Here is a 27,663-nt window from a genome sequence, read left to right as displayed (position 1 = left end):
ATAGTAGTTATCCTTGCAATACGGGTAGAAACTGGAAGGGGTTACATGATAGGCTCCTGGGTTGCTGGTAATACTCTGTTTCTTAAGTTGAATGCTGGGTATATGGCGGGGTAATCACTTTGTGCAATTTTACCAAACTATACTTACGATTTGTGCACTTTTCTGTTTTCATGCACACAACTAAGATTTCATATAATGTACATACTCATTGATCCAGTAATTAAAACTTCCAAAAATTAAGTATGTTTGCAAAGATTTAAACATGTCAATTTTAGCCCACATTTTCAACAACAGGTGGTCAGTTAATAAAGCATAAAATCTACAAATAATAGAATACCATTTGGCCATCAAAAGTAATCCTGTAGACAAATATTTACTGATTTTGAAAAATAGTTGTGATATACTATTAGGTGAAAAGAATAATATATATTTATTATGGGCACTTATTCTGTGTCACACAAATGTGAATATATACATCTATATGGAAAGATTTCACCAAGCTATTGAAAGCGGATGATAGATTTGGAATTTTCATATTCTTTATGCTTATCTATAATTTACATTTCCCATAAGTATGAACAACTTCTGTGATAATAAGTTATTTTTAATAATACTTGAGTTAAATAATCTATAGTATTGCATAGAGAGGCATTCAATTCAACTATTACCTTTGTACATTTCCCTTAATGACTCTCAAAAATCACTCATCTCTGCACCCCAAGGGTTAGGGCAGTGTCTAATATATAGTAGGAACTAAATGAATTTGAAGAAAAAGAATGACACGTTTTCCCCAACTAGTAATTCTACAAAAAGAACATTTTCAATAACTATTTTTCTTCTCAAAGAAGAGATTAGCAAAAGCAAATTAAGGGAAAGTAGTAGGTAGAGGAGAAAAGGTGTAAACAGAATAGTAACAGTAATAAAAAACTATTGAAACTATATGAAAACATTAAGAAGATTTTTAAAGATTTTAGTAAGTGGGTTTCATGGGGAGACAGTTACCTTATAACTATTCTTTAAGTTATACATACGTTTTTATGTATTCCTTATACTCTATGTTACCAAAAAAGAAAGTGGAGGGGAAAAAAACCCCTAGTTAGCTAATAAAACCTTTTGTGAAAACAACAAATTTGGGTTTAAAAAAAGCTCTTACAACATTATCAGAAAATGTGACCTGAGTCTGAAATATATATAAAATACACTAAGTGATATGTCATATATTTAACTCTGATAAAAAACAGACTGGTAATGTTAATATAGTAGAACACTCCAGAATTATAATTATAGAATATAGGTCTTAACAAAGAGAAGAAGCTGATACACAAGTTTACAACAAAATTTAAAAAATAAAGATAAAAAGATTTGAGAATACAAAGATATAGAACTGTCTTCCAATCCCCAAATCCAACCATCTATGAAATTTAGTTAAAAATCAAAAAAGAAATTAACCCTTGCCCAGATACCCAAAACTACAGTGAAATATTGAGTAGTTTGGGGGTAACCAAAAAACAGTTTATAAGCCTGAAGACAAATAAATAAAATAAGAAAGAAAAATAAAAATGAAAGACAGCTATTTTATAGTTCCCTCTGAAGTGCATTACAGTATATCCAACTCCTCATGCAGATTTACCCTCCTAATGATGTTTGGCTGAAGGTAGTATTAAAATCAGTTCCATAGCAAACATTAATCAGAAGCATGAGGAGATGTCAGAAAGAAATTCACCTGGGATTTAAAATTACATGCAGATAATGTACTCATCAGAGAGGCAGCATTCACTTAACTGAGAAAGTGGAAGATGCTTGCTCTGAAAAACCAAAGGGATTTTCTGGTTTTAAAATGGTATTTACTCTCAAACACAAGCAAGGCCTAAAATGCCACGTTAGGGAAAGGGCTTCCTTTTTTTTTCCCCCCCTGTATAAATGATCCTTGATAATTAAAATAGATATTAGAAAAAAAAGAGGAAAAAACCTTAAACTTGAAACATAGTCATATAAACTAGTGGAACTATGATCAGTGTTTTTATTTCTGCAAGGCCATTATAAACAATCAAATATGTCAGCTGATTTGGGGACAAAACTATTCATTTTGCTGCAGAATATAAACATACAACTATTTTTCAATTATAGTTTCACCTCCTTGTTACCATCACTTTGACAGGCTGTCTCTAGGTGTTTTAAATGCTAATTTCAATAAACTTACACTCTGTCTGTGGAAGTCATTCAAATACAAGAATAAACAACCACCACAGGAAATTGAAAATGATGACTAATAGGCAATGGTAATGAATAACTGCAGCACAACTTGACATGTGCTTGAAAAAGATCAGATAGGTTTGAAGGCCTGACCACAGAATAAATGTCCCTTTTGTTCCATACATATCTCTAGTCAGGGGCAAAGGGAATGCTAAGGAGAAAAATAAGCATTGAAATCAGTTATCTATAGGAGCTGGGTTAATCTGCAAAGGCAAGGTCACAATGAAACAAATAAAATTTCACTGACTTAAACCACACACCACAGTCAGAAAAATTTTAGTTATAAAAGTCACTTAAGAGAAAGAATGAGTGGTAATTACGAACAACAGTGATGATGACAGAAGGAAACAGAGTGAAAGAAAAATATACAGTAAATTTCTGGGACAGTTTGATCACGCTTGTAATTTGGTGAGAATCTTCCATAATTACTTTGAAGTACACAGGAAAATAATACAGACATGTAGTTTTATTGTGCATCTTAAATATTCTTAAGTATTAGAACAGAGTTTCACAATGAGCTGTTTGTTTCTGCTTTGTGGATTTCACAAAAAGGAAAAACATAACTCACAGCATTTGTAAATTGAATCATTTGAAAATCTGTTTTAAGCCACTTTTTGCTTTTTCATCCCATACATACAAAGGTAGATGCAGTTCGTTTTATACATGCTCATTTGAAGAACAATGACATGGAATAAAAACGAATTACTTTCTCATGTATTTTGGTGTGATGAGTACTTCTTTAAAGCAGACATATCATGTGTGTATGTAACAGGATGGCAGCCAATGAAATAAGATCAGACTACACCTTATGATGAAGAAGGAAATTAAAAATTATCATTACCACTATCACCTGCAGGGAGTAATTTATCATTTCTGTTCTTCATTGGTATCATGTTCCAACAGCGTGTGGTTACAGCAGATACAATTAGGCAGCTGGCCACAGAAGTAGGAGGATAATGTGCTTTTGATGGAGTTTATCCAAGCATGGAGATAGAGTGCTTGTAATCCATGCAGCAGAATCACTATAACAAAAATACAATTCATTTTTTGTTGGAGTATTTCTTTCAAAATCTTAGTATGGAATTCAAAAGCTAATTGACGATGAGTCTGAAGCAAGTAAAGAAAGAGTAAGAAGATACTGCATAAAAAAGATTATACGTTTTAACCTTACATCATTGTCTATAAATCAACCAGATGAAGATACAAATACAGGCCATACAAAGCTGCTGCATAAAGAGCATGAACTCTGATGGTGATAACTGGTATTTAAACTAAGAAGACATAATCAACAAAAATGAAAATTACATATTATGATATTCTCCCAATGTTAACAATAGCTTAAATTATAGACTCTTCCCTCTTCAATTAATTTTCTATTTTATCCCAAGAGGAAATTTGCATCTTTTCTTTCTTTCCTGATTCCTCTAGGGAACAATACACGTTAAGTGCCATATACTTCTCAAGGGATATTGCCAAACTGAGTAGTGTTTAGAAATAGATCAAGCAATACGGAAAGCATCAAAACAGACCACAGGTCTCAGAGTATTTTTAAAAGGTACTTTTGCTGAAAAACTCAACATAACTAATTTTTGATCTACTTAAAATATTCCCAAATTGTAACTGAAATTCCTTTAAAATTTACTTGTATTTCTCCCTTGTAATTTCAAAATTGCTCAAAATTGCTTATGAAAGTGGTTTTACGGAGCAGAAGAGATCACCCCTTCAGAACCTAAAACGTAAATACTTTAATTCTGACGTTCCTTAGATTGATACCTTACGTGGCCTAACTCCTTTACATTTCTTCCTAGCTATAAACACAAGATATTATTATTTTATCCATTCAATATTCACTGAGATTTACCAATATTTTCACTTAAAAAAACCTTTTAATGTGTAATGGACATGCAGAAAAGTACACAGAAGTGCACACCATGGTGAATTTTCAAACAGAATACAGTATGATACCCACACTCAGATCAAGAACCAAAACACCCCAGCACCCAGCAGTCCCCCTAGGCACCTAGCCAACCCTAGGCACCCCCACAGGGTAACTACTACCCTGATTTTTTTTCCCCAGCTTTATTGAGATATAATTGACATATAACAATGTGTAACGTAAGGTGTGCCATGTGTTGATTTAAGGCACTAATACATTGCAAAACGATTACCACCATAGCATTAGCTAAACCCCCATCATATCACATTTTTTGTGTGTGTGATGAGAACATTTAAAATCTAGTCTCTTGGCAACCTTCAAGTATATAATATAGTACTATTAACTATAATCACCATGATGTACATTGGATCTCCAGAACTTATTCAACTTATAACTAGAAGTTTGTACCCTTGACCAACATTTCCCCATTTCTCCCATCCCACACTCCCTCGTAACTACCATTCTGATCTCTGTTTCTGAGTCTGGTCTTTTTATTTAGGTTCTATGTACAAGTGATATCAAACAATATTTGTTTTCTTCTGACATTTCACTTAGCATAATACCCTCAAGGTCCATCCATGTTGTGGTAAATGGCAAGATTTCCTTCTTTTTACAGCGGAATAATATTCCATATATGTGTGCGTGTGTGTGTGTGTGTGTGTGTGTGTATATATATATATATATATATATATGTATATGGTATATCTTCTTTGTCTATTCCACTGATGGACACTTAGGTTATTTCCAAATCTTTACTATCATAAATAATGCTGCAATGACCATGGGAGTGCAGATACCTCTTCAAGATCCTGTTTTCATTTCCTTTGGATATATACCTAGAAGTGGGATTGCTGGATCATATGGTAGTTCTATTTTTAATTTTTTCAGGAACTTCCATACTGTTTTCTATAGTAGCTGCAACAATTTACATTCCCACCGAAAGTGCACAAGGCTTCCCTTTTCTCCACATCCTCGCCAACACTTATCTCACTAACTGCCCTGATTTCTAAAACAGATTCATTTTCCCTATTACGCACTTCAACATATATCGTGTAGTCTTTTGTGTCTGGCTAATTTTCTTTATTATTGTTTTTGAGATTCACTTATACTATTGCATATTACCTACGCTGTTATATGGCTCTAAGACATATGTGACTATACAGTTTATTTATCCAATCTACTGTTGACAGGTATTGAGTAGTTTTAAGTTGACACTTTTATGAACTTTTTTTATAATGTTTTTCGGTGAACATAAGTACTCAATGCTATTGGGTATATACCTAGGAGTGAAACTATTGCTTTGTGCATATATATGTGCATATATAACTTTTCTTAATCTTTATTGCTTCCTTTATCTCTGCCCTTCCATCAGGGATCGTTTTTGTTTGCCTATATACCCTTCAGAAATCAGTTTCCTGGGGCAAATTCTTTCTCTATTTTTTTTTTTTTGCCTGCGCCATGTGGGATCTTAGTTCCTCGACCAGGGATCTAACCCATGCCCCCTGCAGTGGAAGCGTGGAGTCTTAACCACTGGACCGCCAGGCAAGTCCCTCTTTCTCTTTTTATTTGTTCACCTGAAATATCTATTTCACCTTCATTCTTTTTTTTTTTTTAACTTTTTTTGGGGTTTATTTATTTATTTATTTATGGCTGTGTTGGGTCTTCGTTTCTGTGCGAGGGCTTCTTCCAGTTGTGGCAAGCGGGGGCCACTCTTCATCGCGGTGCACGGGTCTCTCACCATCGCGGCCTCTCTTGTTGCGGAGCACAGGCTCCAGACGCGCAGGCTCAGTAACTGTGGCTCACGGGCCTAGTTGCTCCGCAGCATGTGGGATCTTCCCAGACCAGGGCTCGAACCCGTGTCCCCTGCATTGGCAGGCAGATTCTCAACCACTGCGCCACCAGGGAAGCCCCTCAGCTTCATTCTTAAAAGTTACTTTAGTTGGGTAAAATTCAGAGTTGGCAGTTACTTTCTTTCAGCACAGTGAGGATATCATTTTCTAAAAAATATTTATTTATTTACTTGGTTGCACTGGGTGTTAGTTGCAGCAGGTGGGCTCCTTAGTTGCAGCAGGCGGGCTTCTTAGTTGTGGCATGCATGTGGGATCTAGTTCCCTGACCAGGGATCGAACCTGGGCCCCCTGCACTGGGAGTGCGGAGTCCTATCCACTGCTCCACCAGGGAAGTCCCAGTGAGGATATCATCATTGAATTATCTTCTGTCTTTCCAATTCACTGTTCCTGCTGAGAAATCATCTATTTACTGCTCCTTTGAAGGTAATCCCAATGCTCTACTTACAGCCCCACTGAGGCTTTTAAAATGTTCTCTTTGGTTTCTGTAGTCTTAGTAGGATGTATCTAGGTGTGGATTTATTCCCCTCTTTTCAACTGAAATATAATTCACATACCATAAAAATTTCCCCAGTTAAATAAACGGTATAATTCTATCAACCAATCTATCTATCTATCTATCTATCTATCTATCTATCTATCTATCTATCTATCTATCTATCTATGGCTGCACTGGGTCTTCGTTGCTGTGCGTGGGCTTTCTCTAGTTGCGGCGAGCGGGGGCTACTCTTCGTTGCAGTGCACGGGCTTCTCATTGCAGTGGCTTCTCGTTGCAGAGCACGGGCTCTAGGCACGCGGGTTTCAATAGCTGTGGCACATGGGCTCAGTAGTTGTGGCACATGGGCTTAATTGCTCCGCGGCATGTGGGATCTTCCCGGAGCAGGGCTCAAACCCGTGTCCCCTGCATTGGCAGGAGGATTCTTAACCACTGCGCCATCAGGAAGTCCCTCAATTTTTAAAAAAGTATATTTGGAGTTGTGCAACCATCACCACAATCTAATTTTAGAACATTTTTTATCAACCCCAAAAGAAACCCTATATCCATACTCCTTGTCTTATCCGCTGTCTACAGATTTGCCTATTCTGAACATTTCATATAAATGGAATCATAGAAATAGAATATCATATAAATGGAATTCTTTTGTAGTTGGCCTCTTTCGCTTGTATAATGTTTTCAAGACTCATCATTTCAGGGTTCATACATTCTGTAGCAAGTATGAGTACTTCACTCTGTTTTATAACCAGATAATATTTCATTGTGTGGCTATGCCACATTTTGTTTATTCATTCTTCAGGTGATGGACATCTGGATTGCTTTCACTTTTTAGCTTTTATAAATAACGCTGCTATGAACATTCATGAACAAGTGTGTGCGTGGATATACGTTTTCATTTCTCCTGGGTATATACCTAGAAATGTAAAATATCCATCCATTCCTATTCAAGTTATGTTGTACTTCTTAAATTGTAGCTCACTGTCTTTCGTCTGTTTTGGGAAATTCTCAGCCATTATCTCTTCGAATAGTTTGAAATATTCTCATCTCCTTTCCCCTTTGGGACTCCCATTTAAACATATATTAGACCATTTCTTGTATCTTCTATATCTCCTGCCCTTCACAATGCTGCATTGTGGCATTCCTCTGTGCTTCCTTCTGGATATTTCCTTCTGACATAAAATCCAGTTCAATAATCCTCTCTACACTAGTGATTTAATATTTACCGTTAAACTCATCTTTAGTTCAGTTTTAGAATATCTGTTCGGTTCTTTTTCAAATCTGTTATATTATTATTTCTTAAATATTTCCAACTATTTGTTTGACATCTGCAATTTCTTTTGTCCTTGAACTTAGTAAGCATAGTTATTTTAAAGCCCATATCTATATATCTAACACCTGGAACACCTGGAGCTCTATTTTTATTTCCTGTTTTAGCTGGTTCTTGATTGATGTTGTTTTGTGTCCTTGTGTGACTAATTACCTTTGATTATGTTCTGAACATTACATATGAAAAACTGCAGAAATAATTTCAGACCTATAAAAATACTCTTCTAGAAAGAATCTTCTTTTCTGCCAGGAACCTGGGGGTACTGGCAAAAGCCAAGTCATCTTAATCTAAAATTGGGGTCTGGGGCTTCCCTGATGGCGCAGTGATTAAGAATCCGCCTGCCAATGCAGGGGACATGGGTTCGATCCCTGATCCAGGAAGATCCCACATGCTGCAGAGCAGCTAAGCCCGTGCGCCACAACTGCTGAGCCTGCGCTCTAGAGCCCATGAGCCACAACTACTGAAGCCCGTGCGCTTAGAGCTCATGCTCCACAACAAGAGAAGCCACCGCAATGAGAAGCCCGCGCACCACAACGAAGAGTAGTCCCTGCTCACTGCAACTAAAGAAAGCCCACGTGCAACAACGAAGACCCAACACAGCCAAAAATAAAAATTAAAAAATTTATAAAAAAATTAAAATAAAAAAAATAATAAAAAAATAAAAATGGGGTCTGAGAATTTCCTGGGCCACCCAGATGATTTGAAGCGGGGCTGCAGTCCCTGCAAGGGCTCATTTACCTCTGTTTTACCTTACCCTTGGGTACAGTATTCCTGGGTCCCGATGCAAAGCACTGGGGAATTTTTAAAGGGCTCCGTTTTTGTATTCCTAACCATGTGAGGCTATCAAAAGGGCTACACAGTCCTTTAGCTGCTTCCTCTGAACTGGTAAATGCCTACAGGGCAAAAGCAGTCCCAAATGCCAGTCTCATTTCTTTGGATTTCCTTCTTTTCTAAGTCTTGGCTTGGTAATGCTTTACTAATTTATCTCTCTGGTACTTTCAAACAGATAATATTTAGTATTTTTTTCAGCTTTTGTAGCTGGTGTCAGTAAAAGGGTAACTCCTTTTACACAGTCCACTGTTACAGAAGGCAGATTCATCACTGCACTGTTGTTGTTTTTTTTCCTATCTAAGGTCCCCCCCGTAACACTCTCCCCCATTCTCTAAACTAGCTCCTTCTTACTTGTTAGGTCTCAGTTTAAATGTTACTTTCCCTGGGCAGCCTTCCCTAATCCCACAGAGTAGATTATAATACATCCATTAAATGTCCCTGCATTCCCTGCAATAACATTCACCATATTCATAATGCTTTGTGTTCGATGTCTTTTATTCAATTGTAAACCCCAACAGGCCCTTTAGGGCAATCTCCCTGCAACTGTGTTCACCTCACTACCCTCAGTGCCTAAGCACAATGACTGGGCATTCAATCTAAACATTTAGTGAAAACAGCCGTGCAGTTACAAAGGCATGAAATAGCCTGGATGTTCAGGGACTAAAGGAAATTAATAAAGATTTGTTAATTGAGTGAACAAATAAAAGAAATGAAGTGATATATTATGCTCAACTCCTACCGACCTTTGGGAAAAGAAAACCATGAGGCTTTTACTTCTCTTATTATTTCCTACTTTTTATTCAAAACTCATATTTGATGTCAACTACTCTAGAACATTCCTTGATGTCTGTACCAACATCAGTTAATCACTCCCCACTAATTTACTGCATACAGTATGAGGAAGGCTTTCTGGAAGAAATCCATGCCTAATAAGGTAAAAACCTTAAATATGTGCAAGATTTTCGAGGAAAGTGAGTAAGTAAGAGTGTGCCAGGTCAAGGCTATCTTTTATATATGCCTGTAGTATTTAAATTCTATTATAGAACACCATAGTACAATTATCTATTTATACGTTGGCCTCTCCTACTAAATGAAGGTCTCTGGGGTCAGAGACTACATTCTTTGTTGTATTCACAGTGCCTAACACAGCACTAGTATCCAATACATGCTGCTTGAATGAAAAGTCATCTTGAAAAGGTGTGTGTGTGTGTGTGTGTGTGTGTGTGTGTGTGTGTGTGTCTGTGCTTGCCACTTAAAAACTCTTACAGCCCACTGCTTCTCTAGTTTTCTATCTCCCGCTTCCTCACATGTCATCTGTTTCTCACAGCTCAATGTCAATGGTTACTGTTTCCTTATATTCCATTTTTCATGCTGGTTTCCAATGTTCCTTAAAAGCTATAAGGCCTCTATGGCCCACTCCTCATTCCTCAAATGCCAGAAAATACTATCAATTATAAGTAAACATTATATTTTTAATTTTAAGGACAAAAGAGTAGATATATTGAATTAAAAATGAATGCAGAACAAAAAAATCAGTTTTGTGACTGCTGCAGAGGTTTAAAACTGAAAACTATTAAAACTCATTTTTGTGACTAGGAGATCAATCTCTACAAGACGCTTTTTTTTTTAATTACTTGTTTTATTTTATTTTATTTTTTAAAATTTTATTTATTTATTTATTTATTTATTTATTTATGGCTGTGTTGGGTCTTCGTTGCTGTGCGAGGGCTTTCTCTAGTTGTGGCAAGCGGGGGCCACTCTTCATTGCAGTGCGCGGGCCTCTCACTATCACAGCCTCTCTTGTTGCGGAGCACAGGCTCCAGACGCGCAGGCTCAGCAATTGTGGCTCACGGGCCTAGTCGCTCCGTGGCATGCGGGATCTTCCCAGACCTGGGGTCGAACCCGTGTCCCCTGCATTGGCAGGCAGATTCTCAACCACTGCGCCACCAGGGAAGCCCTACAAGACGCTTCTTGTCTTTATGAAACTTCAGAAGTATAAACTAGGAGATGGAATACTGAAAGAAACCTTGACAGACAGGAAATAGGGGACAAGTAGAAGAAGTGATACACTTTACCTTCCAGGAATGAATAGGATTTTTTTCTGTTTTGAAATGTGAAGTAAAAAAGATGGCCACCACCTCCCCGCCTGAGCCCTTCTAACAACTATCCAACACCTGGGGTGAGAATGAAAAATCTGGTAACATTACTTTTTTTTTTTTGGTCATTTAGGGCTGCAATTTTTCAAAGGTAATTATACTAGTTAGTAGCAGTTACGTGTTTTTTTGATTGTGATCTCTGAATACTGAGTGAGACAATGACTTAACATCTTTCGGGGCCCCCATTCATGGGGTTGGATGCTGAATAAAAGGATGACGAGGAAAAGAGAAAAAAGAAATCAGATTGAATGCTATGGTGCAGACTTTAGGGACAGCCAGGACATATTACTTGTTAAAAGAACGGGCATGCTGTAGTAGCCATGTCACCGTCTTAGTGATCTAGAAAGTAAAAAATGTGACTCTCTGCAAAATTGTAAGAAGAAAGGAGTGATTTTGCTTTGAGAAGCACCTGATTTGCATAAATGCGGCATTTTGAAATAAGGTCTCATTTCTTTAATCCATTAGATATTCAGGGATAGAACAGGTCAAAGAGTTCACTGCATATCTTTGCCTGTAAAGAAACTGGTCTTTAAGATAGTACTGATAGCCAAATCAGTGATGCTTGTTCAATTCTGATGGAGCAAGTAAATCCAATCTATGAAATCACACCATCCTAAATCCCCATAAGGAAATGAATGTTAAAAATAAAACTAAATAAACAACCCTTTCTTTAAAAAGTGTAGCAAGAGAGGAAAGTGAATGGAAACATTAATCAGATCATTTTATGAGCATTTTCTATGTGCCAGGCATAGTGGTAAATGCTTTTATGCACTATCTCATTTAGCACTCAAAATAATACCCAGCAGGTAATTATTGGTGTTATTATCTCCACTTTTCAGATAAAAATTTGAAGTTCAGAGAAGTTAAATACCTCTTCTAAAGTCATACTGGTAAACTTGGCCTGCTGGCTTTAAAGCTTGAAGGTTTTTTCTGGTTTTGTTTGTTTTTAATAAATTTATTTATTTATTTATTTATTTATTTTTGGCTGTGTTGGGTCTTTGTTGCTGTGCGCAGGCTTTCTCTAGTTGCAGTGAGTGGGAGCCACTCTTCGTTGCAGTGCACGGGCCTGCCACTGTCATGGCTTCTCTTGTTGCGGAGCACAGACTCTAGATGTGCAGGCTTCAGTAGCTGTGGCACGTGGGCTCAGCAGTTGTGGCTTGCGGGCTCTAGAGCGCAGGCTCAGTAGTTGTGGAGCACGAGCCCAGCCACTCCGCGGCATGTGGGATCCTCCCCGGCCAGGGCTTGAACCCGTGTCCCTTGCATTGGCAGGCAGATGCTTAACCACTGCACCACCAGGGAAGCCCAAAGCTTGAAGTTTTTAACCACAGTGCTAGATTACCACTGTTTAAACTTTCCTCTTTGATTTAAGTTATTTTTAGAAAACTCCCTTCTATTTCAAGGCTGGTCCTTTTCTCATCTAGTCTTCTAAATAAGAAAAAGATAGACTGATTTAGGTAAACAGGTATATACAACAAAAATTTATTTTTCCAATTCTTGACTCATCTTTGCATGTGGACTGATCTCTCCTGTGAATACATCCATATACCTCAGATGTCTGGAAATACTAAGTGCTTTAGGATTTTTAGAAGATCTGAATGCCAATATTTACGATGGTTTCTGCCAGAGCATAAGTCAAAGGGAATCTGAACTGAGAAAATTACTTCCTTATAGGTCATTATTCCAGAGATAACTGCCTGAATCAGAGAGGAAAATACCTGGTCAAACTCATTTACTATCACAACCTAATAATGCTAATTGGCAGCCTCTGAGATAAGGCTGGGGAGAACTTCCCTGACATCGCTAATCAAGAGTCCACTATTATTGATTATTTGATTTTTATGCTTATTGCTGTGCTTAAGATAAATATTTCAGTCGGGCTTGAGTTTGATTATTTCTCTCATAAATTTATTCTGACCCTGGGCATTGCTGACTTTAAGCATGACCCTATACCTATCTAAAACTAATTATGATCGTAATGTAGCTTAAGAATTTCAACATTCCACTCAACTTGTATTTCAGAACAACTGATGTTCAAATCCTTTTATAACATAACTCAATAGGTGGCTTCAGAATCAATTTTAATGAATTTTTTAAAATGCAGATTCAGAAGTGTCATTTACAGCATGGCTTTCAAAAGAGGATAAAGCACAGGAATCTCTGTTGACTCCAAGGACAAGATGTCTTACTCAACTTCAGGGTTCCTCATTTTGTGGACTTCTGCATTCTCTCTGCGTAGGTTAAATAATAGTTAAATACTGCAGGTGATTCTTCCCACTATTCTACTCAATAAACATATACCTCAAAGTTAATATGAAGTGGGAAAGATATATTTTTAAAAATTAAGTTTTTCTTAATGGTATGTTTCCAAGGAGAGAGAACAAAAGTAGGTAAGGGGGCAACTAAACATGGAGAATGGGTTGAAGAAATCCAGATTTTAAAAGGTTAAAATCCTTAGGGGTCCAGTTTAAAAGGATGGACCCTCTGTGGCTGGGAAAAATGAAAAATAAGACAGGATTAAGTGGAAGTGTCCAAAATTTTGTAGGTAATGCATAGGGTACACCTGGACTTTAACCAAATCTCAAAAGTATCAGAACTAGCTAGAATCCCTTTAAATATGAGACAAAGCGTTCTTTTACAGTAGAGTCATATATTATATAGAGGATAAGTCACATATTGGAAAAATCTCAGATAATCAAAATCACTCAGGAAAACCCCTTAAGGTTTTGCACTGGAGACTGAAATATAAACCATCGCTCAATATGTTCAATACCAGTTCTTCTGGCAATGGCACAAATCACCATTTCTTTGGTTGGGCTCCAGATAAAGCAGATGGCTTGCAGAGTGCCATGTTGTATTAAAAACACAGCAGTCCCCACTTATCTGCAGTTTTCCGTTCTTCGGTACCAGTTACCCATGAAAATATTAAATGGAAATTTCCAGAAATAAGCAGTAAGTTTTAAATTCCATGACCTTCTGAGTAGTGTGACAAAACCTCACGCCCTCCTGCTCCATCCCGCTCAGGTTGAGAATCACCCCTTTGTCCACAGTATCCTTGCTGTTTATCCTACCTACCCGTTAATCCACAGTATCCACAGTATCCTTGCTGTTTATCCTACCTACCCGTTAATCCACAGTATCCACAGTATCCTTGCTGTTTATCCTACCTACCCGTTAATCACTTCAGTAGCCAACTCGGGTATCTGATCAATTGTTGAGTAAACCTTATTGTACTTAGTAATGGCCCTGAACTCCAAGAGTAGTGATGCTGGCAATTTGAACATTCTCTTATTGTGTCTAATTATAAATTAAACTTTATCACAAGTATGTATATATAGGAAAAATCACAGTGTATATATAGAGTATGGTACTATCCTTGATTTCAGGCATGCACTGAGGGTCTTGGAATGTGTATAAGGCTGACTACTGTATATACCTTTAGAGGCAAGAATCACATGCAGTCCAGCAAGATGCTCATACTACAGAAATACTTGGAAGCGGAAGATAACTAAAGAAACAGCAGATGTGTTTCAGGCTCATTTTGGGGCACATATTCATTAAGTAAAATGGAGGGTAGTATCATCTGCACTAATTAGACCATTAATTCTCTCATGGACTCTTTTTCTTCTACCTGAATAGCTAATTTGGATCAAGTTCTATTTGCACATGACGCTACTCCCTTGGATTTGCCTACCAAAAAAAAAAAAAGGAAGAGAGAGAGAGAAAAGAAAATTTTTAGAGCCCATTAACCTCAAGAAGTAGCACAGGTTAGAAAATACATCCTAGTTCAAGAGTGATTTTATGATTGCCTATACTTCTTTGATTCTACTGTCATATATCTGTCATATATCATATGTGGACAGAATATGTCACAAGTCTGACTTGACAAGACAGACCACAGAAGAGTATTCTAATTTCCACTGGACATCACTACTTACATATCTCAAAGGCATTTCAAATTCAACATACTAATAAATGAGCTTCTTATCCTCACCTCTAAACCTGTTCTTCCAGGTTTCTTTGTCTTACAAAATAGTACCATCATTCTTCAAATTGTAAAAGCGAGAAACCTTGCAGTCTCCACTGTGACCTCTTTCCTTCATCTCTCATTATCTAATCCATGCTCAAGTCCTGGCAATTTTACCTTCTAGATAGCTCTCAAATACATCCACTTTTCTCCATCTCCACTAAAACTACCTTTGTGCAAGTCACTGTCATTTCTTGCCTGAGGTACTGTAATAGCTGACTCATAGGCCTCTCATATCCACTCTGGTCTCCTAATTGTTCTCCACATTCCAACCATGAACCTTCTCAAGTGCCCTTCAGGTCGTATCACTCTCTTTAAAAAACTTCAATTATTTCCCACTGGTCTAAGGAAAAAAACAAATAGCACAGGTGCTAAATGATCTGGACAGCTTGCCACCCTCCTTCAGCACTGGTCTACATGTGCCAGCCATGCTGGGCTTCTTTCAGTTCCTTTTACTCACCAAGCTTCTGACCACCCGATGTCCTTTTTTGGTTTGTTCTTTAAGAACTTTTAAACTGAAATGTTATGTACATGCAAAAAATAGAGATTTTTTTTTTAGCCAATGTGAGAATCATTTAAAAAATGTTTTATTGAAGAATACAAGTATAAAATATATAACACACACATAAAAGTGAGGAAATCACTGACTGAGCACAGTGAACTTTTACAAAGTGAACACACTCAACCACTACCTAGATCAAGATACAGACCACTCTCAAGACCCCAGAGCTTCTATTATTCCCCTTCCAATCCAATGATTAAATCCTCCCACAAAATGTAACCACTATTCTGATGTTTACCACCATTATACTAGTTTAGCTTGTTATGGAAATTTAAAGACAGAAACGTTTCTGTATCTGGCTTTTTCTTCCTTTTTTCATGAATGCTGTATTCATGAAATTCATCCATGTCATAGTGTATAGTCAAGATCACCTTTTTTTCCCACTGATGTATATATTATTCCATAAATATACTGCATGTATTTATCCATTCTACTATTGATGAATGTTTGGCTTACTTCTAGTTTAGGGATCTAATGAGCAATGCTGCAATGGACATTCTTGTACCTGTCTTTTTGGTGAATATATGAAGGTATTTCTAAGAGTGAAAAGGTTAAGCCATAGGGTAAGCATGTGTTCAGCCTTGGTAGCTACAGCAGATAGCTGAGTTTTATAGAAGCAACTTAGCACAGTACATTTGCCTCATCACTCTTAGGCATTTCTTAGAATATTGTCATTAGTATGATCCTTTAAAAAGATCCGACTATGAAAAACTTCAAACATATACACAATTATAGTAGAACCTCTGAGTTCCTATCACCTATATTCAACAGTGACCAGTATTTGGCACTTTTGCTTCATCTATTCTCCCTCTGCCCCGTGCCCCTCTTTTTGCTGAACTGTCTTGAAGCGAATGCCTGACATCATGTCACTTCTCCCCAACCTACTTGTTTACGACTCTAAAAAATACGAACATTTCCTTATATAACTAAAATGCCTTTATCACATATAACCAAATTCTCATTAATTCTTTGGTATTATCTAATAGCCACAAAGTGAATGTTAATATCTGTCTCCCCCATTAATGCCTCATGAATAGAGGCATTAATGGCTTATTACTATATTCCCAATGCCTTGCAGCTCTTAACATGTAATACTATTCAATAACCAGTTCCTGGAAATAAAGAGATTTAAGTATTCTCAACACCATCTAAGTCTAACTCCAAAGGTTCAGGTTTCAGAAGAGAGCAGAAAGTTCAGGACCAGGCTCTAGACTGTATGGCTATTCATTTAAGTAGAAACCTAAAACTGACTGTAGAGGTGGAGTCTTACAATTAGAAATGCTCTCCCTCCGAGACATAAAATTTACTTAACGAAGCCTGTTAAAATATATACCAGATGTCCCACTAAAATCTATGATGCAAGTTCAAGACAAATCTTACTATTTCTAAGCAGCACAGATGTGTTTTAATAGTTTCTTTAGTTGATTAGCTTTGCAAGGTCAAAATTACGTCAAATTTACACCCAAAAGTAGTAAGAACTGATTTAATACCAAGGAATGAGTTTAAAATTAGTAGGCTTCGACTGTCAGAGATTTTTCAAAAAGCTTTGAAAGAAGAGTTAAAGAACACAACTGCAAAGAAATGGGCTCATTTTGATGTTTCTTCTTAAGCCATCAGAAAAATTTAAAGCTTAATTAAAACGCAAAATGAAAACAAGGAGTACTATGAGTACTCCTTGAGAATCAGGAAAGTCTGAATGGTAAACACCTGAAAGTTTCTTTTAATAACATTTGCATTAGCCTTAAAAACTGTAACTCAAGACTTGTTCTGATTCCGTCCAAAGCTAAATATCAGTGCCTCTTAAATATATGTTTCTACCATTTATCAAGTATATCATTTTTTAAAAAAAAAAAAAGAAAAAAGGCTTCCCTGGTGGCACAGTGGTTAAGAATCTGCCTGCCAATGCAGGGGATGCGGGTTCGAACCCTGGTCTGGGAAGATCCCACATGCCACGGAGCAACTAAGCCCGTGCGCCACAGCTACTGAGCCTGCGCTCTAGAGCCCGCAAGCCATATCTACTGAGCCCATGTGCCACAACTACTGAAGCCCACGTGCCTAGAGCCCGTGCTCCGCAACAAGAGAAGCCACTGCAATGAGAACCCTGCGCACCGCAAGGAAGAGTAGCCCCCGCTCGCCACAAGTAGAGAAAACCCGCGCGCAGCAACAAAGACCCAACACAGACAAAAATAAATAAATAAATACAAATCTATTAAAAAAATAAATAAAAGAAAAAAAACCAAAATGAGAATTGAGAGGTAACATATAATTTATTTTCAGTTCACTCATTAACTTTTGTTTATTTTCATTTACTCTTCCTAACTTAAAAAAAATCCTAAATGTGTAAACCCAGATTTATTTTCTAGATTGGGCTTTTAAGATAATGCATTCAGGGACTTCTGTTTCTAGTAGGGTATGTTTGCAAAAGACCCTCTCCTTACTCTGATGCAACAACAACAACAACAACAAAAAATTGGGTAAAGTAAACAATTACATTTTTCACTAAAACCATCAAAAAGCCTTGGATGCAAATAAGTCTAAATAAACTATTTCCAGAGAGGAATGAGCCCTTCCCAACTGAGCAGACAGAAACAGTTGCTGTCACCTGAGAGCGTCTATCCAATGCTGGGGCAATGGATGCGCAAAGCAGTAAAAATGCCACAGGCACAGGAACCTTGCTGGGATAAGGAAAACCCAACCAATTTTTGACGGCCAGGTCTGGGCTAGTATGGTGCACTGGAATTTGGAGAATCCTGAAAGGGATGGCTAGTCGTCTCTGCAAACTAAGAAGGTAGATGAAGCTGGTGCTTGTAGGACGAAACAGGAAGAGAGGTTTTCTTGCAGTGTTTAGATCTCAAAGCCAAGAGCATCTGCAGCCGCACAGTTCACTGTCACCATTAGCATGGTGTTACTATTCAGCTCTCTGCTATTCCACAAACTCTTGCCCAGAAAGATGAGGTGGTTTGTTTCAGGCACCTCAAGAAAACCCATTTATATGAACAATAAACTTTTCAGCTAAATCTGAGAGTAAATACGCACCACCCTCTTCTCAAAAGCAGATGGCTCAACTACACTGTTTACTCTTCAAAACTCACTCTGAAACCCACCCCTCACTGTGTCTGCGGTTAACTGAAAAAAAAAAAAAAAAGCTCAACGTGAGAGTTGTGAGTTGTTTTATTTGGGGCAAAATGAGGACTCTAGCCCAGGACACAGCGTCTCGGATAGCACTGAGGAACTGCTCCGAAGAGGGAGCAACTAATCTCTGACGAAGATTAGTGACGAATCCTTGTAAAGGCAGACAGCAAGTGACAATTTTTAGTTGGCACTACCAATTCTCAACTAGATCATGAACTATGCCAAACCCAGATCAGGACCTTTCCTCTCCCCTCTAATCCCTTGCTCTGCATTGACAGACCCTCTGAAAATCAGGTCTCTCAAACCTCACAAATATCCTGACTCTGTTTTTCTCCCTAAACTCAGCTTTATTTTGATGGTCTTTCCAAGAAGTTGGCAAGAGGGAGAGGCCTAATCTTATGCTCAAATCACAGTAAATTAACTGCAGTGGTACCCAGCCCTGATCAAGCTCAACTCCAGATTAGATAAAAGGGATCAGGCCGTCATCCTAGCTACCAGAGGTAAGTGGAAGCCCGTCTAGGAGAAGTATTACTTACATAAGACTGTACTATCTTTTATACAATGTCTAGCATAAAATATAAAGTTATGAAATATGAGAAGAAATAGGAAAATGTGACCACAGTCAAAAGAAAAAAGCAACAGAAGTGGAATCGCAGGTGGCTCATAGAACTAGCAAACAGATCTTAAAAGAATTATTATAAATATGTTAAGGAATTTAGGTAAAAAGATTGACCAAAGTGGTTAAAAAGATGAAAAATAATAACTCAATCAAAATAGAAATTCTACAACTAAAACACATGATATTTAAAATGAAAATATTTATTGGCGACCTTAACAACAGAAAGAATACAGGTGAAGAAAAGACCAGTGAATTAAAAAATAAGTGAATAGAAATTATCCCAAAATGAACTTCCTACATGGCTACCATACTTTAGCTTTTCTGTCAATCTTTTCATCCTTGGAAACAGAATAGGCTTCCTTGTTTAAAACACAAATCTTTTTTTTTTTTTTGAGAGAGAGGTAAAGTTTTTTTTCTTCGTCATGAAATCTTGGCTGTAAAATCTGATTACCAACTATAATTTTTCCACCAGAAAAATACCTCACTTCTGTGCTCCCAATCCCAGACTACCCTGTTAATATCTCTATATTCCTATCTTTATTATTCATACTAAAATGTTGTCAGTACCTGTGTCCTCTCACTTAAGTGCCTTTTCAGGACAGAGTATAGTTTTATTTGTTTTGTTTTGTGCCCAGAGATTTCAGACAAGTATCTGGCACATAGTCAGCATTTAATATTTGTTTAACAAACTGAAATGTCTGTTAATATAAAATTTTACATTATTATAAAGATTTTAAAAGTTATGATAAAAATGAAATAGCTCTCAAATGTCACTGAACTCATATTTATGCACTTTTATAAAATCTAAAATATAAGAGGTTTTTAAATACAAGTATTGAAAAAGTCTGATATTTTTTACTTAATCCACTGGTTCATCTTTAACAACTGCAGTAAAAGAAAAATGGCTAGAAAAAATAATATTCTTTGTTAAATGAGGCTTAAAATCATATTAAGGAAAGTTTATACAAACTGAACATTGCTGTACAGTCATTATTCTAGTGCACACTAATAGAGAGGCAGAATAAAAGACAGAAAATATAATGCTGAAATTAAGATAGAAAAATGATTGCTTTAAGAGATGATGTATCAAATAAAAAAAATCTTTACATGTCAAAGACATTACATATGTGAGCATGTAATCTGATAAAACTGTCTTAAATATTTTCATTCTTAAGGTAAACAACTCATTTTTATATAAAAGGAAGTATGAGAACTCATTTAATGTATACCAAGGATTATGAAAAGGATGCTTGTCTATATCTTTAAGGAGCTTATACAGACAGATGCCAATATAAATGCTGCTGGAACAGAGTAAGAGAACATTACACAATTACAAAAATGACATTAAAAAATAAGCCATAACTCACAAGATAAAACACACTGGTTCTAAATCGTATAGCCTTAAATCATTTGCTTTTGAACACCTATAAACTTTCCATAAAAATAATGGACTTTATTCTTCATTTACTGCAAGGTTAGACAGGCTGATAGATAGGAAGCCAGTTGCTAACTAAAGCTTCGTACCATCATAAAAGCAAAGGTGATTTGACCTTAACTGTCAATAATATCAACTGATACAGTAAAAAAATGGTCAGAAAATTGCTATGTATGTGTTACTAGTATTCACTGGAAAATTATCCTTCAACCATTATAGACAACCAAGACTCAAACATTTACATATAAGTATCACATCATGTTAAATTCCCCAAAACATAAAGTTTGCTAATGCAAACCATTAAATTAGAAATGCTATCAAATTTCTTCTGGGCTGTATGTGTGTGTGTCTGTGTGTATGTTGGTGGGGGAAACTGCAAAGAAAAGATATTTTTCCATTAAAGGCTCCAACACACTTGAGAAAGCCATCTAAAAGCACTATCGGTCTATAGCACACATGCGATCGAAATTAAATTCAAAGAGGGTGTTCTAAGCATCCTGTTAGTTTGAAAAATCCAGTTTCCTTCAATATTTTAATTAGGCCACAAATTTAGAATCTCATTAAGAAATAAATGGTTATGCATATATTTCAAATGGGCTTAACTATTCAGAGAAATTGTCCATCTTACTTTTTAGCTATTCATTCACGTTTCAAGCACAAGAAAGCAAGCATTTAATATATTTGAAGGTTTGTACTTAGCAGTACAAAACTGGATATCTTTTTCTTCACTCTAAGAAAGCCTCACCTCTTCCTCCCCAAAGTAACTTTCTCCATCACTTTACCAGGCATTGTTTTTTATTTCCCATATTTCCATTAATTCTTCTGATTATGTAATGGAGAAACAAAGTTCCAATTAGGCACTCATCCTCTTAATACCTTTGCTAATGGATTATTCCCAAGTAACCAGGCAAAAAATCTAAAAAGTAGCCGCAGAGACTAGGCTTGCATAACAGCTCCAGACGGCTGGCAGGGGAGAGTGTAAGGAGCTGGCACAACGTCAAAGAGCAAAAGACAGCTGGAGCAGGTACGGGTGGGTGGCTGGAATTCACAGACAATGGAAATGTAATAAACGCACTAGGCCACAAATCTTAACTCATGTCAGGCTCATGTTAGAGGACGCATACTGGGAAGGAAAGGAAGGTTTTTTTTTTTGTTTTTTTAAATTAATTATTTATTTATTTATTATTTATGGCTGTGTTGGGTCTTCGTTTCTGTGCGAGGGCTTTCTCTAGTTGCGGCAAGTGGGGGCCACTGTTCATCGCGGTGCGCGGGCCTCTCACTATCGCGGCCTCTCTTGTTGCAGAGCACAGGCTCCAGACGCGCAGGCTCAGTAATTGTGGCTCACGGGCCCAGCTGCTCCGTGGCATGTGGGATCTTCCCAGACCAGGGCTCGAACCCGTGTCCCCTGCATTGGCAGGCAGATTCTCAACCACTGAGCCACCAGGGAAGCCCGGAAAGGAAGGTTTTAAGAAATATAGATGATTAATCAAACAACTATAAGCTTACTCTGAAAGGGTGAAGAAAACATTTTCAAAGAGCTCCTTTTTCTCTGCTGCAAAGAGGATGGGATATGGGACTTATTGTATCATATAAATCTGTCAGTCCTATCCCTGAGGAAGAGCACATTGTGATCATACACATTCTCTTTCTCTCTCCCTCCCAACAACTGTTGGACTATTGGCCAGGAATAAGATTTTTCAGATCTGTTTCAAAAGCGGAACAATGCAACCTCCTTTCTTTCACACCTGGAAGAACACGTTCATAAGGTTTCTCAATGTTCCTTTAATAGTTTGTACAATCCCACCAAGAAGGGTCAGGAAAGAGTAAGGATATTTCACAAAACATTATAGTGATTTATTTTTTTCTTCACCCATAAAATGGGAATACTAGGATCCACTTCAACTAGTTATTATGAAGACTAAATGAAATAATGTTTTTAAAGTGATTAGCACATTGCCTGACAAACAAATGTTCAATGACTGTTAGATATTATCACCACCACCATCAGAAGATAATTTATATTGACTATTTGACAGAATAATATCAGAAGAGTTAGCATAAATGTTACGTACTAAAATTTATCTGTTCAATACCTGGCATGCAGCCAACAAATATGGTTTGAAACTATACATTCCTCTCAAGGTAAATTATAGAACTATGTTATTCAGCAGTGATCAGACACATACAAGTCCCTTCCAATCTCCTGCCACCTTCCTCTCAAACTCCAGGCCAACCTCATTTCCAGACTTTTCTACTAAAACCATTCAGGCAAGCTGGGAATAAAAATGTACTTCTAAAAGGCTCTTCACAGATACGGAACTCTGACTGCACATGCAGCACCATCTATTTGATACATTATTTCTCAACATAAACACTGTAATTACAATCTTTGGATTAAACAGACTTTACCAGTTTTTTTTCTTGTTTTGTTTCTTTCTATTTTACTCTTTAAAACATACAGAATGAAAACTAAGCTCACCAAAGGATAAATACAATTCCTTTTAACATAAAGCTTCTGGTACTCCATCCCAAATAATAGGAAATAGAAAAAATTCTATACAGGTATCTCCTGTTTTTCAAAAGTTCACTTTACACCATGTCGCTTTTACGAAAAGACCTACATTAGTACCCATTTTCCCTAACAAAGAAATTTGAAAAGGATTTTTGTTTTTACGAAGAAAGGCGAAAAGCAAAAGTAGCATTCAGTGTTTGTTTTTCAGCGCGCGCCCCCAGGAGCAAGAGTAGCACTGCCACACTCCTTCCCCAGGAACTACGCTCAGCATTTCAGCATCAAGCCACCAGAGCTTTGAACTGTGTCTGCACTTTATTTCAATTTATTTTATCCACTGTTAGCAAGATGTGTCCTAAGGTAATTGCTTCTTCACTTTACGCCATTTCATCTTACGAAAGGTTTCGTAGGAATGCTCTACTTTCAGACAGCGGGGCAATCCAGTATACGTGTTATGAAACTCTTTCTCCAGCATAACACCACTGCAGCTAAAACTACTTTCCAAGATTTCCTGTAACTAGGGTACCACATGACCTGCGTTTAGCTAAGCAGAGGTGCGGAATGAAGATCTGTAGGGAGGAACTGGACAGCAGGAGTTGGGGGCGGGGTGTGGGGGGACTATAACAGGATGGTGGTGAGGGTTTCATTCATCTGGGGTTGTCAGTGGTGGCTACCAGTTACTGAGTGGCATTGGGGGTTACAGGGCCTGCAGTGGTGAAGACAGTTTTTGTAGCAGGCCAGTTCTAAGGTGTGGTTCTAGAAGTTGTTTCTGGAAGTTCAAAATGCTGCCTGTTCTTTTAGCTCTCCCAATGTGTCTGGAAATCCTCCTATTCCCTTTAGTAAATCCCTTTCTGCTTAAACAAGCTGATTTGGATTCTGTTATCCGAAACTAAGAACACCGACCAATACCCAGAAAATAAAAAACATTTCAATGAAACTCAATAAACTCATCTATATAAAGTTCAGAAATATGCACAACTAAAAACAGTTTTTCAGATCTTCACCACAGTTTTACATTTGCTCTACTTTGACTTATGTGGAGGTCATTGCAAGTAGATTTGAAATGATATAATTTAACAGTACTGGTAATATGACAAGTAATTTCTAAGAATTCCCTTATAGATCAATCAATCGTCATTAAACAAGAGGTCTTTTGTAGACAGTCTCTTCAGCAAGTGGTGTTGGGAAAGCTGGACAGACAGCTGCATGTAAATCAATGAAGTTGATTTACACCATACACAAAAATAAACCTCACACCATACACACAAAAAAACTCAAAATGCCTTAAAGACTTAAACATAAGACCTGACACCATAAAACGCCTAGAAGAGAACATAGGCAAAAACATTCTCTCGCATAAATCGTACCAGGGTTTCCTTAGGTCAGTTTCCCAAGGCAATAAAAATAAAAGCAAAAATAAACAAATGGGACCTAATCAAACTTATAAGCTTTTGTACAGCAAAGGAAACCATAAACAAAACAAAAAGACAACATACGGAATCAGAGAAAACATTTGCAAATGATGCGATTGACAAGGGATTAATTTCCAAAATACACAAAGAGCTCATACAACTCAACAACAAAAAAACAAACAACCCAATCGAAAAATGGGCAGAGGGCCTAAATAGACATTTCTCCAAAGAAGACATACAGATGGCCAACAGGCACATGAAAAGATGCTCAACATCACTAATTATTAGAGAAATGCAAATCAAAACTACAATGAGGTACCACTTCACACCAGTCAGAATGGTCATCATTTAAAAAAATCTACAAATAACAAATGCTGGAGAGGGTGTGGAGAAAAGGAAACCCTCCTATACTGTTGATGGGAATGTAAATTGGAGCAGTCACTATGGAAAACAGTATGGAGGTTCCTCAAAAAACTAAAAATAGGGTTGCCATATGATCCAGCAATCCCACTCCTGAGCATACTTCCAGACAAAACTATAATTCAAAAAGATACATGCACCCCAATGTTCACAGCAGTATTATTCATAATAGCCAAGACATGGAAGCAACTTAAATGCCCATTGACAGACGAATGGATAAAGATGATATGGTGCATGTATACAATGGAATACTACTCAGCCATAAAAAAGAATGAGATAATGTCATTTGCAGCAACATGGATGGATCTAGAGATTATCATACTAAGTGAAGTAAGTCAGACAGAGAAAGACAAGATACCATATGACATCACTTATATGTGGAATCTAAACTATGACACAGATGAACTTACCTACGGAACAGAAACAGACCCGCAGACATAGAGAACAGACTTGTGGTTGTGGGGAGGGTGGGGTAGAGAGGGATGGAGTGGGAGGTTGGGCTTAGCAGATTTAAACTATTATATATAGAATGGATTAAACAACCAGGTCCTACTGTATAGCACAGGGAACTATATTCAATATCCTGTGATAAACCATAATGGAAAAGAGTATGAAAAAGAATGTGTATATACATATAACATATATACATATATATGTTATAGATATATACATTCTTTGCTGTACAGCAAAAATGAACACAACATTGTAAATCAACTACACTTCAATAAATTATTTTAAAAAGAGGTCTTTTTTAACTCTCAGGGATTACTAATATCAAAACACAGAGTAAGTCTAGGAGTTAAAGACTTTAGCCTGTAATTTCAATTGACCAAATCATTTCAGTTATTAAAAAGCAGAATTAGAAAATCTGGGATAAACGAATGGGAAGAATGAAATTTTGCTTTTCACCAATTAAATGAATATAATTGGTGCTTAATGATCATAAATCTGGGATTTAGATACTTAACTTTTCAAAACTGTAAAACCAATTTCAATGAAAAAAAGAATTCCTCAAAACATCAAAGAACACAGTTAAACTCATTTGGATATAAAATAATTACTGGCTCAAAATGAACTGAAAAAATTTTAAAGAAATCATATAATCTTTTGTATGTCAATCTGAGCAAAGTATTGAAAAGAATCAGGTTGAAGAGTCAAAGTTAACAAGTCTATAATCTGTTTCACACAGTTTCTGACAATACAGTTTTCAATACAAATTTTAATTCTGAAGTTATAATGAGTATTTTTAAAACAATATAATTAAATTTTAAAATAATATAAATATTTGTATCATAACACCTATGTAAATTCATACCTTCTTAAGTAAAGGCCTACATTTTATTAACATTCTGAGTCTCCCAGTAAAGGCATATACTGTTACCTTAGTATGAATATACATTTAGAAATTACTTAAGAAAAAAATTACTATATTTTAATAACATTTCTGGCTACATTGTAGGTGTTTTCACATATTATCTCACTAATCAATGTAACTAGTCTTCTAGACAGAAAGGATTATTAACATTTTTCTTAAAGCAGTTGATTAGTCTGAGGTACAGATTACCTAGGTAACTTGAACAAAGTAACAGATTAGTGAGTGGCAGAACCAAATGTGAAACCAGATTTGTCTAACTCTTCTAAAGTGCATACTTTTTCTATTACACCAGGTTGATTCTTTAAGGAAAGGTAAACAATCAGTTTCTTCATGATTTTTCTCACAAGAATATAAAATATTACACCAAATAAACATCTTATTTCCATCTAAATTGAGTGTTAAGAGTTACTGGGAGGAGCAGGACATTAATTTTTGTCTATGAAGATAAAGCTGAGTGTTCTCAGTTAATTATATGATAGGTAATAATGAGTCTATAAAGAAAAATCATTCTGTAATCATGGTTCCCTAATACTTTCTCTTCTGAACTAAACTAACTTTTTTGAAGTCTACTGACCTATTAAAACAGATCTATTGGATAGTCTAACAAAGACAAAGATAGACTGTCAAAGGCAATAGTCTTTTTCATTTACCACAAGCCTGGTAATTCATTAGCCTGCCAATCGACCGCACTACTAGAGAGATTTGTGAAAGTAGAATGAAATAGCTTACCGTGCACAATGATGTCTTTGTGATTTTTAGGGTAAAATCTGAAGAGAACTCCAAATCTGAGACAGATGTCGTATGGCAATCTATATGCTACCCATTAAAAAAGAGTGGAGGGAAGAACTTAGTAAAAATAGTAAAAACAAAACCAGAAACAAACAGATAAGTATTCCTTCATTTTTTTATGCAAAAGGATTACTGTAAACCAATGCTTTGCCAACTTTAATCATTCACACCCCACTTTCGGGATTATTTCTAAATTTAAGGGCTACTAGCACTATTATTCAGCTAATTTTTCTTTAAATCAAATTAGTACTTTTAACTTAGACTTCTTATAAGAATAATATATATCAAATCATGGCTCTGCTGTGCTAAAGTTTTTCTAAGACACATTAAAATACTCTCAAATAAAAAATGTTTTCCTGTGTTCCAACTAAAATCATTCTGTGTACCACCGGTGGTATACATTTACAATAAATTATGTGATAACAGTTAATATTTTTGTAGGAAATGCCAACTTGAAAACATATGCTATTTAAAAGGACAAGGTGTTTTAGAATTCACTCTTGTAAGTGCATCTGAAGTTTGTTACATACTAGGAAAAAC

The 27,663-nt window shown here is 36.6% G+C and overlaps 1 protein-coding gene across 5 annotated transcripts in view; it reads right to left on the bottom strand.

Moving 5' to 3' along the window:
* Positions 1-27,663, bottom strand: part of PRMT3 (protein arginine methyltransferase 3) — a 138,680-nt gene that overhangs the window by 21,689 nt on the left and 89,328 nt on the right. For all 5 annotated transcript variants that reach the window (XM_068556359.1, XM_068556358.1, XM_068556355.1 and 2 more), the window contains one exon: positions 27,064-27,150. In XM_068556359.1, the coding sequence (XP_068412460.1) occupies positions 27,064-27,150 (87 nt within the window). The remainder of the gene's footprint in view (positions 1-27,063; positions 27,151-27,663) is intronic.

The sequence above is a fragment of the Eschrichtius robustus genome, chromosome 11 (genome assembly GCF_028021215.1).
Source record: "Eschrichtius robustus isolate mEscRob2 chromosome 11, mEscRob2.pri, whole genome shotgun sequence".
In the NCBI taxonomy this organism is placed as follows: Eukaryota; Metazoa; Chordata; class Mammalia; order Artiodactyla; family Eschrichtiidae; genus Eschrichtius; species Eschrichtius robustus.
This window is presented reverse-complemented; position numbering and strand designations above follow the sequence as displayed.